The sequence below is a fragment of the Sciurus vulgaris genome, assembly GCF_902686455.1.
Source record: "Sciurus vulgaris genome assembly, chromosome: 10".
Taxonomy (NCBI): domain Eukaryota; kingdom Metazoa; phylum Chordata; class Mammalia; order Rodentia; family Sciuridae; genus Sciurus; species Sciurus vulgaris.
Genome location: NC_136470.1, coordinates 62,342,147 through 62,354,781, shown reverse-complemented (window position 1 = coordinate 62,354,781; position 12,635 = coordinate 62,342,147). Strand labels below are relative to the sequence as shown.

The 12,635-nt window shown below is 38.5% G+C and overlaps 1 protein-coding gene across 16 annotated transcripts in view; it reads right to left on the bottom strand.

Moving 5' to 3' along the window:
* The window catches only part of PHLDB2 (pleckstrin homology like domain family B member 2), a 196,487-nt gene that overhangs the window by 10,919 nt on the left and 172,933 nt on the right, over positions 1-12,635 (bottom strand). For 11 of the 16 annotated variants that reach the window (XM_079101422.1, XM_079101412.1, XM_079101413.1 and 8 more), the window contains 4 exons: positions 11,947-12,087; positions 10,652-10,751; positions 4,632-4,667; positions 2,827-3,031 (listed from right to left, as the gene is read on the bottom strand). In XM_079101422.1, coding sequence (XP_078957548.1) covers positions 2,827-3,031; positions 4,632-4,667; positions 10,652-10,751; positions 11,947-12,087 — 482 coding nt within the window. The remainder of the gene's footprint in view (positions 1-2,826; positions 3,032-4,631; positions 4,668-10,651; positions 10,752-11,946; positions 12,088-12,635) is intronic. The other 5 variants (XM_079101420.1, XM_079101417.1, XM_079101414.1 and 2 more) reach the window with 3 other exon arrangements.

The following is a 12,635-nucleotide window of genomic DNA, read 5'->3' as shown; positions in this document are numbered from 1 at the left end:
GGATGGATGACCTTGGTCTGGGCCACAGCCTCTTTAAACCTGGTGCTCTCGCCTGGAGAACCACTGCTGTTCTTGTGCCTGTGTGCCTTGAAGTCATTAAGGGCCTGTCACTTCCTAGATTCTCTTGGACACGGACAGACTTTTAGGCTTGTGTCTTCACAGCACAGAGACAAGTATGAGCAGGGACTCGTGTGTTTGGCACATTCATGCAATAATGAATTTATAACAATGCATGTTAAAAATGAATATGATGAGCCCTCTTGGTCATAGATAACTGTTAGTAGAATATCCTTAAGTTGTATTTTTGATCAAACCAAACTTAGGATAATTCAAATCCAGCTAAGAGTTCTTTTGAAGAGATAAATGACCACAGTATCACAGGGCATATGGCTTCTCTTAAAGTCATTACTGTCAGCCCCCTTACAAAATACACCCTTGGAAGAGAGGGAGCACCTCAGGAACACTGGATCCTCTTAAGCTTAAGAACTAGGCTGGGCTTCATATGGTGACTTTGGCCCAATTTTTTAGCCAGCTGCTTTCTCCTGAGAAAGAGAACCCAGTAATTTCTTATTGTCATTAGCTATTGGGAAAGGTACAAAAGAGTAAGTTTTATTTTTTTCAGCCGGAAAGAATTTAAGAAAAATTATCTTTCATGTTTCTGCAGGAATTCTTTTTCCGCATCTTTGACAATATATGATTTCATAGATGGAAAAGGGATAAATTTCATCTGCTCAACTGAGAAAGCTGAATATATATTATACAGTGGTAGATTGCATAATGTCACAAAATTATACTTATATTCCATAGTACTGACTGTGACATCAGATATATATATATATATATATATATATCTTGTGTCTCCAATTAATTTGGAAATTATTTGAGTTTTATTAAGACTCAGTCTTAAAAACTCACCAATTTAAAAACACCTCACCAATAGACTATGGCCCACTTTTATAAGTCTATTCTATTTAGATTTCATTGTCTACCACTTTGTTTTCTTGTTTCATTTTCTCTCAGCTTTATTGAATACACACACACACACACACACACACACACATATAATTGACAACAGTATGGATCTGTGGTATAGAACATATTTTGATATACATATACATTGTGAAATGATTATCATGACCAACAATATATCCATTACCTCAAATAGTTTCTGTGTGTGTGTGTGTGTGTGTGTGTGTGTGTGTGTGTGTGTGTGTGAAGACATACTGTCCCTTAATTCTTTTTATGATAGTATTGTGTAATGATTGATCCTGGCAAGTACTTGTGTGTGGCCATGATAATCGTCCACATTTGCTTCAGACAGAACTAACCCTGTTGTGCTAGCAAACACAGGTGACCAGTCCTCAGGGTCAGAAATTACTAGTACTGTTTATGTTCTTCCAAATGTCCAAAATTGAGAACAAAGTAGAAGATTCCTATGAAAGATCAAAAGTAAAAGGGAGAGAGAGAAGAATGGGTATTTCTCTTTTGTGTCATCATCTGCCTTAAAAAAACTCATGTCACAGTAAAATTAGCTTTTATCCTTTATTATGATGGAAAATAAGTACCACGAAAGTAAGTAATACGGAACTAATGTTCAGAATGTGTGTCATGACAAAACATCCTAAGTAGGGTAGTTCTTGAACCCTGGTATATAGAATAATAAAGGACAAAAAAATTGCTGTGTTTAAAGATTTTTTTCAAAATTATGCCTTAAGATATCCCCAAATTATAAGTCTATTAAAGAGGTAATTCCATACTGAAATTCTAGTGACATAAATTTGGTCTTGTGGTTTATTGTGTCACAAAAAGCCATTTGTAAAGTTATAGAATTACTCAGTTGTGGGTAATTTGCCCCCAGTTTTTGTTGAGACATCATTTTTGTGACTATCAGAATGTTCCACAAGTTGGACATCGTTTTTGCTTTTTCAGCACCATTTCTTACATGTCAACAAATATAAGATTCAGAAAATAGGTCTTGGTCTTAGAAAGCTGGCAACTGCTAGTCAATTCTGCACAAAATTCCTCTTTTGATAAAATTATTGAACCGTCTTGTAGAACCCTCTTCTGAATGCCACCTGCAATGACACCTGTATTGCTGTTGCCTTGGTTATCTTCCTGAGCCCTGACTCTGGGTTCAACTTTCAAAAAACATCAAGAACCGATATGGACAAAGGCTCAGAGATCTGAGCGTTCCATCCCTCTCAGCCAACAGATGCTCTGTGAGGGGTATCAGGAGAGAACAAAGGGAGGACAGGGCTGGGTTCAAGTGCCAGGATCTACATCAGACTTTACTCGGGAAGTAGCTGGGCATTGCCGAAGATGAGAAACACTGTGACGAGCTTAGATTTATGTGTGCCTTTGGCTCCAATTTCATAATGCTACTTTTGTTTGCCTCAAAGTATGGATATAAATGTGAATGGTTAAATTCATACCAAATTTTAGTATACCTCACAGCTAAGGCTTTCCTTCTAATAAAACATAAGGATTAAAAAAAAAAAAAAACAAAAAAAAAACTCTAAAGCTCTGACTATTGTCGGAGTTTATTTTTTTATTTATCAAAAGCAGTACAAATGAACTTGGGAGTCCATCAACAGTGGGAACTCAGTTTTGAAACACAGTATGTGAACTCAAGCATAAATAAATAAAAGCGAGGAAAATGGACTACATAATGTCTGGCTGGTTCACTCAGGTTCGAAGGTCACCCTGATCCCCAACCCTCTTGTGCATTTGATTTTGTAATATACAATGTCCCAAATTGATGACTTTAGATTTGAAAACAGAAGATGCTTTTCTGATCCAAAAACCTTACCCATAAAGAAATCTTACCTAGAGATATTGTCCGGTGAGCAGGCAGAGATGCTGGTCTCCATGCTATCAGAGCTGTCCAGGCTCAAAGTGTCAAATGCCTGGTCCTTGTAGCTGTGATCTGGATAATGGAAACTATTCAAGTACACATTTGACTCAGATGCTGTGCGGTTGTAAAATTCAGATTTCTGCCTTTGTCCTTCACTCATCTGCTGGTGATTATAACCTAAGGGAAAAGCCATAAATATGTAAATAGGCCTCATTTATCAGTCTAAGAATCTCATAAATCTACAATTTCAAGCCAGCAACCAAAAACATCTGCATACAAAGTCTCGGCCCTGGTCGAATTTGTTTTGAAGCCAGAAAGATCAAAGAAACAACATCATGCTCAGTGCAAGCAAGGATTTCAAAGAAGTGGTCTTGTGAGTGACTTTCTGAGTGGGATCACTTGGCACTTTCCTATCCCATTCCTATGATTCAGTGCAACTGAGAATAACATATCAGGACACACAAAAAAGCAAAGAAACGAAAACCAGAAGCACAAAGATCTTGAATCCTCTAGAAATAGCTGTTTAAGTGAAGGCAAGGTGATGCTGAGTGACAAGCAGCACCAGTTACGGGGTACTCACTCCTTCAGTGGCATTCGAATTTCAGGGCACTTAAGTTATAAAACAGCAGGTGGACTGTTCAGGCACAGGATTTGAGAGACTCACATCTCATGCCATGTCTAATGTTTTAATCTGGTTAAGATCCAAATTGTGTAGTTTCCTTATTCACATTTTCCCTATCTGCCTCTTGTCTGCCAACCCACTCAGTGGTTGGACTCCTCCTAACCACCATACATCTAAGGCTCTTCTTTTCTAAGCTTAACAATCAGCCTTTAACTAGCTGGGGATAGCCACTTGAAAATGAAGGGATGAATAGGCTCAAAATCACCATAAATAGAAGGCATTTTCTTTACCCTGGTACTTGGACATGTGGCACATTAGGTTATTGGTTTTATTGTGTTATCGCTATGACTTCCTGACCCAGAGTTGATTTCAGGCGTTATAAATCCAACCATCATCTTTTCAATGTTCTATCATATATTCAGCAAGTAGGGATCAGGCTGATGAACACATCCCAAATTCATTAAAAAGTTTTTCTCTCTCATTTGTAATCTCTTTCTCCTTGGTTAAAGAAATGACAACTTGAATAGCTCCCCTTGTCCAGGGAGTTAATGGCAGCACAATTAAGAGTTTACAATTGAACTACTCAAATTCTGACTCTTCTCTTATGCTCTATTTACCTTTCAATGAGACTTTAATTAGTAATAAAGTGGCCGAAAGTAGACAGGAGAACAAAAAAAAAAAAAAAAAGGGTGGGTGGGGGTGGAGGGACTATAATTCCAACAGTTTCCTCAGCAGTTGATTAAACATTTCCATTTAGAAACAGAAGCCACATCCATGATGTTTTAACAAAGCATTATCCACCCAAAGTTTCTGTCAAGTCATTTTAGTTTCATGCACTTTTCATGCCATTAGTATTTGGAGCAGCTTTAGATATTTAGGTAAAAATGTCACTTCAGATTAATCCAGTTCTGAGAAAATATTTTCTTCATTTAATCTGCTATTATAAATCATAAATACATGCATATATTTTAAAGCCACATAACGCTTAGCAAGGGAAAATGCAAAACATAAAAGCACACCATGAGCCAAGATAGAATATGATTAATAATACTGATTAATGCATGCAGCATAAAATTAGGCCAGTGCATTCCTAAGTGTGGAGCTTGTGCTTTTTGTTGTAAAGTAAGGCAAGTAATCCATTACTCGAATATTTACCTTTTATACTTGAACTTTTGGAATTACTAATTGCGCCTTTTAAATTGTTTCCAAATATTCATTATGACAAAGAGGACACACACACAAAAAAATAACAGAAATTATTTGAAAAGGTTACACATGTGCGAATCCTTATGATTTCAAAAGACGCTGCAACATTGAAAACTCACATCTGCACCAACTACACGGAAGACATTGCCTTGTTTTAGTATGAAAAACATATCCCTAAAAGACGGTCATGTAATTTAAAACATGCAAGAATTATCTCCCTGGCATGACTGTGCCAAGACCTCCCACTGTCCTTCAGTTTCCTGGAAAGAGGAAGAACCGGGGGGAGGCACCTCCTGGCAAAGCAGAAAGAGGGTCTGTTTCTTCATAAAGCAGCTGTATGTCCCTCCCTTCAGTTCTTCCAGGGTTTCGGTTTTTGGTTTAGTTTTTTAGTATCACAGGATAAGAAAGTGAACTTGTAACCTTCGAGTGAGAGGGACCACTAAACTACAATGACTTGAATCTTCCAGACAAGGCACAGAGGGCTGCATGGTTCAGTGCACAGTGTCCCAGGGACTGTGAACTGTGAACACAGATTCCCCAGATCCATTTGATAGTCACTGAGGTTTAACTCTGTCTGAATCATCTAATCATTCAGGTGGCAGGATAAGCCACTGAAGCCAGAATTAAAGATAGACAGTTAGTGTAGAATAGGTAATCAGGTCGAATCAAGAAAATGGAGGCCAATCTGAGTCCGGAAGGTTGGAAGCTGCCCCGGGAGACTGGAATGTTCATGTCTCCAGAACCCTTCGATATCACCCCTCCCAAAAAGGTTGCTCACAATGCTCCCTTCCTGCCTAGCACTCCACCTTGGCCCTTCCAGCCCACTTGCTCACCCCCTGGCCGTTCCACAGGCATCTCCTGGGCCTAATCAGGTAGGCAGGAAGGAGAAAGATAAGGGGGAGGGAGCAGAACATAGGAAATTTTAGTCTATAAAAGGGCCAGGGTGCTCTCACTTCTTGGGATACTAGAATACCAGTCATGGCCCCCTTCTCCCTCCCAGTAGAAATCTGTGTTACTACCTTTAAATAAAACTTGCTTTATGTGCTTGCCTTGGTGTGCTTCTCTAATGTTCAAACTTTAACATTTGAGGAAGCAGAACTTGTCACCGATAACCGGCGGTATCACCACTTCTATTTTCATGGCAACTTAAATGGAAGAGCCTGTGGCTAATAAGTCTGTTTCCTAGAGCAGGATTGTCATTTGCCATTGGTCCATTGTGAGCAGGGATGTCCACTTTATGGAGCTACACATTTCTGCCAACTGGCAATACTTCACTGGTGACAGTGAACCCAACTGTCACTTGGCTTGACCTCTTCCTTATTGCACAAGTTTAAAAAAAAGTTACCTACCATTAGAAACAAGGGCCAGGACCTTTCTCTTCTGGGACCCCGGAACTGCACTTGTGTGATCCTGATGAGCTGGTTTGGGGATTCAGTCTCTGACTCAGCCATGCAAAGGCATTGGTACTTTCCACAAGGGAAACCTCACAGAAAAACAGAGGACTAAAGGAGGGTGACTGGTAGGAGCCCAGGAGACACTGCAAGTACAGTGAAGGAGCACGGGGAAAGCCATAAACTGGGCTAAACATCCACCAAGTAATATCTGTCAGGGAGGCAGGAATGTCCTGCTAATCACAGAATCCCCATTTACTTGGTATGTGACTGTTACAAAAAAGTCATTGAATGATTTTTTTTTTCAGCTGTAAATTCCAACTGTATTAGTGGCCAGATAAGGAAGTGGAATGCATCTACTTCTGCGGGTAGGACAACAGAACTGAACTGGGAAAATTGAGATTTCCCAGCCCATGTCTACTTGGATTTTGTTTTCGGTTTTTGATTATATATGCAAGAATAACATTCGGCAACAACTAAGAAGTGAAAAGGGCCTTGAAAATTCCCTAAATTCTTGCTATCTAGAAAGATATAGTGCTTAAAGGGGGGTTTGTAAGTTTTATCAAGTGAGAACTGATAATATCCGAGGCTTGCCTCCTAGCATACAGTAGGAAAAAAACCACTCTGCTCTTTTCCTTGCCCAAGAAAGCCAACAGATCCGGTGTGTAAGGTTCATTATTATTAATGCCAGGCTGTATGAATTCTGGCTAATTGAACCTAAAGAACATTTTGGAGTTAGCCATTGAGAGATATAGTCTTGCCAATATATTCCAAATGTATGCTATGAACTTTTATATGGTTATGTAGGTCTTAATATGAAATGTGAGATGATCTAAAATTGTAACCTGGGCTTAGGAGGATAAAATGAGGCAGATTTCCAACACTTTAGTCTCTCGTAGCTCACCTGCTGAGGAATTCATTCTTCCTAATGACAATCCACAGCCAGAAGAAGAAGATACAGGACAAGTCGGGAATGGAGGAAGAGGAAGGATGGAGAAAGGGAAAAAGATATAAGATCAAAAGAATGACGAGGTTACAAGAGAACTATCCAAAACTTCCAACATGCGGTCTCTGATGGTGTTAGTAACAATACCAGAGCAACACAGAAGATGTTCACATTTCTAGATTAAATCTAAGTTTACAGAGAAAAACTCAAGAAGTTTAAAAAAAATTCTTATGATACATGCATAGTCAAAAAGGAATTTTAGAGGGAAGAAACATTTTACTCATAAGCATCAACCAGAAAATAGGAAGAACAATAAGTTATATTTACAAAACAATTCTTTTTTCCAAACAGACAATAACAAATAGTTTTTAAGAGATAAGATTTTAAAAATGTCATTCAGTGATTTGAAGCAGTCCATCAAGCTTTATGACAAGTCTTCTAACAACCTACATCTTCCTACCTGGCCTCTGTAATAGCCAGCTTGCTTATTCAACCCTGTCATTTCAGTTACCCCAATCTCTACCAAGTCTTCTTTAAAATAGGCTTAAGTGGAATGAATAAGTAGGAGCTTCTTAAATCCTTCCATTCCACCCCTCACAGCCTGCCTTACTTATTTATACCTGGCCTTATAAAGGAGACACAGTATATTTTATACTTAGCTTATATACATCATAATGCTCACTCTTCTTTTTATATAGATCCTGAGCCTTACAAATCTGTGGTCCCACAACTCCCATATTTCCGGCAACGTCTGATCTTGTGATAAAAGGCCAAGACAAAGAGGGTCATGCAGCTGCCTGTGAATGGACAGCAGCTGCTCCCAGCATTGTGTTTTTTGCAAATGTGCAACAATTCTTTCTCTATTGTGTAAAAGGAATAATCATTAACCTAACCATTGTAGAATTTAAAATCTACTCATTTCTTAAAGATGACTTGACAATGACCTTTTAATATTTGCTGGAAACAAAAACACCACACAAGGAGGTTGTCATACCTTTCTTGGATTTTCCTGTATTTAACAAAAACAGAAGAACAAAGATTTCATTCATTCTGAAGCTTACAAAGGAACAATTGACAAGTTGTGCAAAAGCAAAAGACCAATACAACCTCAGGAGTTGGGTTTCTGCTCTCAGCTTTTAACATTTTTTCCAAGATCTTTATGTAAGTACCACTGTCAGTGCCTTGAAAATGATACTGATGTGGGAAGGCTTATACTTACACCATCGTCCTTGATGCATCCATTATGAATAGCAGCAAAAAAAAAAAAAAAAAATGGTGCACTTAAGTTAATTGTGTAAGTAAAACACAAATGATAAGGTCTACTAAATTTCAGTTAACCAAAAGGTGCTAAGTACAATTGTTTATCAAAACCCTGGTGTTTGAATTGCATTTGTTATTTTAACAAAATGAATGAATGCCAGTGAAATAAATGAATACATGATTAATTCCTCCTGGTCTTTGTGGCCTCTGCTACTTTTACCATCTGCAGTGGCTGTAAGAACTACCATACCTGACTGATTCTGCTCCAGGTGGGAGAACCTGACCCTAGCCTCACAGGACGTGTCTCCTGGATTGACACATGTATGATGGTTTTCTATTTCCTCAGAAGCCACCCTATTCTTGCACATACTCTTTCAGCAGAACCCCATCTTGGACCTGCAGCAAAGACTGATGCTACTATCTTCTTGGGTGCACAGAAGACATATCAATGAAAGAGAAGCTCACAAAAGATAAATCAAACACAACAGATTTTGCAGATCACACATTCATTATGTGACAGAGAGAACTGGCTCAGTTTTCCTATGTGAAACTCTCAGGAAGAGTCCCATTTTTAGAGGGGAGATTAGAGATTAGAAAAACAATGATTAGGAATTCCTTCAATTTCATTGTATTCTCACAAGGATCTCCTGACATGATGTTAATAGTTCTTAATGTTTGCACATCTATCCATTTAGTACAAAGATCTAGTTTTTCTTCCTATTTAAAAAAGTGCTGTCAACATAGAATTTAATCATTTGACTTTACCTCACCCTTTGTCTTTAGTGTTCAATCTTTCCCTAAATCACTCTACTACATAAAGCACATGAACATGTGAATGGTTTTGGTTGGCGTCATGGCCAAACCAAGCTTTGACATTTTTAGCCAGTGGGAAAAATACATTTAAAAAGAAGTTTATTAATAGTACAGAAAAATGCTTCAACAGATAATAGACTTGACCCACAGGTTAACAATGATACATAAGAGCTGAAATAGACTCATTTATGTTTATTATTAATACCTGTTAATAGATATTTTAGTTTATGAAGTATTTTGTAAAAATATAGAAGGTCAATCAAGCATATTCTATTTAAATATCACTAGTGTAAATATGTCTTATACGTATCAACCATTCATGAATCTATGGTCTGCATTAACTCTTAAATCACTTCTAGTGTGAAAGTACTAGTAATAATTTGAAATCCTTGTTCAAATATATATACGTATATAAAATATATCATATAAACATACATACATATACACACATGTATTTATAAACTTATTTACACACATGATTTTATATGTCACATACACACACACTCACACACTCACACATGCATGTATTTTTTTTCTCTACTGGTGGGAAACCAGTGATTATTTCCCAGCACCACAAGCAGAGGGGCCAAGAGGTCAGAATGGAATTTCAGGAGCTGCAGTTGTAGTTCAGTGAGTGCTTGCCTAGCATATGTGAGGCACTGCGTTCCATCCTCAGCACCACATATAAATAAATAAATAAAAATCAAGGCCCATCAACAGCTAAAACAATATGCATTTACTGCATATTGCCAAAGTCATCTGTTCTGTGTCTTGTCCCTCACTAGACTATAAGCATTTTAAGGCAAAGATCGTCATCTGTTTGCATTCTTGGTACCTAGAACTCTTCTGCTCAAGAGTTAGGACCAGTACAAGTTACTGATGTGAACTACTGTGTTAACACAATAAATCTATCTCAATGAGAGGCTCACTTCTGGGACTACATTAATTTCTTCCAGCTTCATGAAGACTATTTTAAAACTATCATAAACACACTATAGTATTATAAAGAAAATGCAGGAAGAATCAAAGTCCATCTAAAACAGAATAACTACACAGTATAAGAGCTCAAGTCTACATTAAAAGGTCCAGTGAAATTCTGTTGTGGGCCACCAGTGCTCTGTGTATGTGTCAACTCAATGACTTCAGCACAAGGCTCATTCAGCACAGTGACTCAGTCACAAACCAGGAGAGTGATCTTGGTTAAGTGCCCTGGTCATCTGCCTGGATCTCAGTGGTTTCTTTTTTCTTTCTACCAATCAAATGAGGTTAGTGGTTAGTAATTCCTTAGGGGTCTTCCTGGTTGGAGAGTTCTATTGAATATGTAAAATACCATGGATATGTTTAAAATGTACCAGTTTTATGTATAAATGGGAAAGGTTACCTTGATACAACGAGGATATACACATATCCTTCCCCCAAAGTGAAACAATAAGAGTAAAATTTAGGACTTTAGCTGCTCCCCTCTCTGATCATTACTAACACTATCCACACTCTCTCTCTCCCTGAGGAATTCTAATGCTTAACAAAAGACTCTGGCATTTGATTTAAAAGACACTTACCTCTGAGCATCCTCCGAGATTCTGAGTCTTTGGTCATGGTTGCCAGCGAGTGAGGGAGCACACTGCCACAGCTGTTGCTCTGTCCCAGGGGTAGGTGAGCCTGTGGGAACCAGCAGGGAACACTTCAGCCAAAATGCACAGCAAATGGGTCTTCAGGAAATGTCCACATCCCTGTTTCCGTAGCTCCTGTCTAAGCGTGGAGGGCAGAGAGGGTAGGTTCTTGTATACAGGCTAGCTGCTATCCCTCCCAAGAAACTCCACGGCAGTCTCAACATCACAGCACTTCCTCTGATGGCAGCAATTCCACAAGGGAAGACAGTGGGGAGAAGACACTGTCCACAATCATGTGAGAGAACGTCTGCAAGTTCTTCATGCATAAGGAGCAGAGGGCAGATGCAGGGGCAGGAATGCATGCACACCATGCAGAAGGACAGGGAGGATTCACGTTCATTCTACGTGTACCAATTTCCATCTGTCTCTATTATGTAGTAGGCTGAAAACTGGAGAAACCTACTGATACTTCACTGGTTTTAGCATTCTTTTTAGAAAGCAAACTCCTTTATGTAAATAACATATGCTTGAAATACTAATTTATAAAATAAATCAAAACAGATATTCTGCTTAAGGGCAGGAGAAAGGTCCAAAGTTTCTCCCATTAAGGACCCCTTTCCTATTTTTCTCTTCCTCTGTTTCTTCAATGACCCCTTGGACATATCAGCAGCACAAGAGGGAAGGTGCAGGTGTCAGAACACACAGGTTCATATTCTGGCTCCAGCAGTACTGGATGAGGACTCTTGGATTAGTCAATTAGCTTCATAATGCTTCAAGTTATCCATCCATACAATTGGAATAATAATTAATAAGAACCTTTATTGCATAGTATATTGCTGGGTTTTAAAATGAGAGAGTTGACAAAATGAGCTAATCACAGGGTCAGGAACTTAGAATAACCCAATAAATATTTGGTGCTATTATTCCTGAAACCCAGAGACTAGATCCTATCTTATTACTAAATCTGGGATGTAGCCTTGAGTGTCCATCTTGTGAGTAAAGGTCACCCATACCACCTGTACTGTGGTGAAAGAGAAGATCCTGGATAATGTTCTTTGACCCCAGAAGGTACAATTTCAAATATCCTCTGAACGGGATAGAAAAGCTGATTTAATTGTGATGTCTGCTGAACAAGCACATTTAATGGTTTATTATTTAGCATTGTTCTTAAAGGCCTTTGCACATCAGTGAATATAAGGAGAAGACTCACGGATTGTGAAGCCCGTGGCTCTTCCGTGTCCTACCTTTGGGGCGGTGCTTCTCCCCATTGTAGCACTGCTGAAATGTGGGGAGATGGAAGGTGTGGTTTTCTTTCGAGGCAAAGTGTCACTCAGATAGAGGCCTTCTTTATGCTGTTTTTTCCTTTCTTCCAGACTTCTAAAGTGCTTTAAATGCAAATGTAAAGCAAAATAGCAAAACTTGACTAACTGAAACAGATCACTAAAAAATGAAGAATTATGCATTTAAAAAGAAGTTTTGGAATTTAACACAGTTTTTTTTTTTTTTAATTATTGAACTTATCCTTGTGTTCACTAATAGATTTGGGTTAGCATTTGATAAGACACTAGACACTGGAAGAATTTGTAGCTGAACCTAGAACACATTTTACAAATCCACCTTTCACTTCCATAGTGCTTGCTACTTTGAGGTTTCAGGACAAGTTATGAATTATTATAATGGTCACCACATGGATGGCAGGATAGTCAGTGGCCAGATCAAGTAAGCAAGTTCCTGGTTTGTTCAGATGGGTCTATGTGATAGACAGATCCCAAAGTGAGGGGGACAAGAAAGGGGAGGAGGAGGAGGATGAAGAGAAAGTGAACAGGGAAAGTGAAAGTGGTGACAATTTTAGTCACATAAACATACTCCAAATCCATATAAAGCTTCCATGTAAGACACCCTTCTAGGTTATTCTTGCATTTAGAAAGATCTT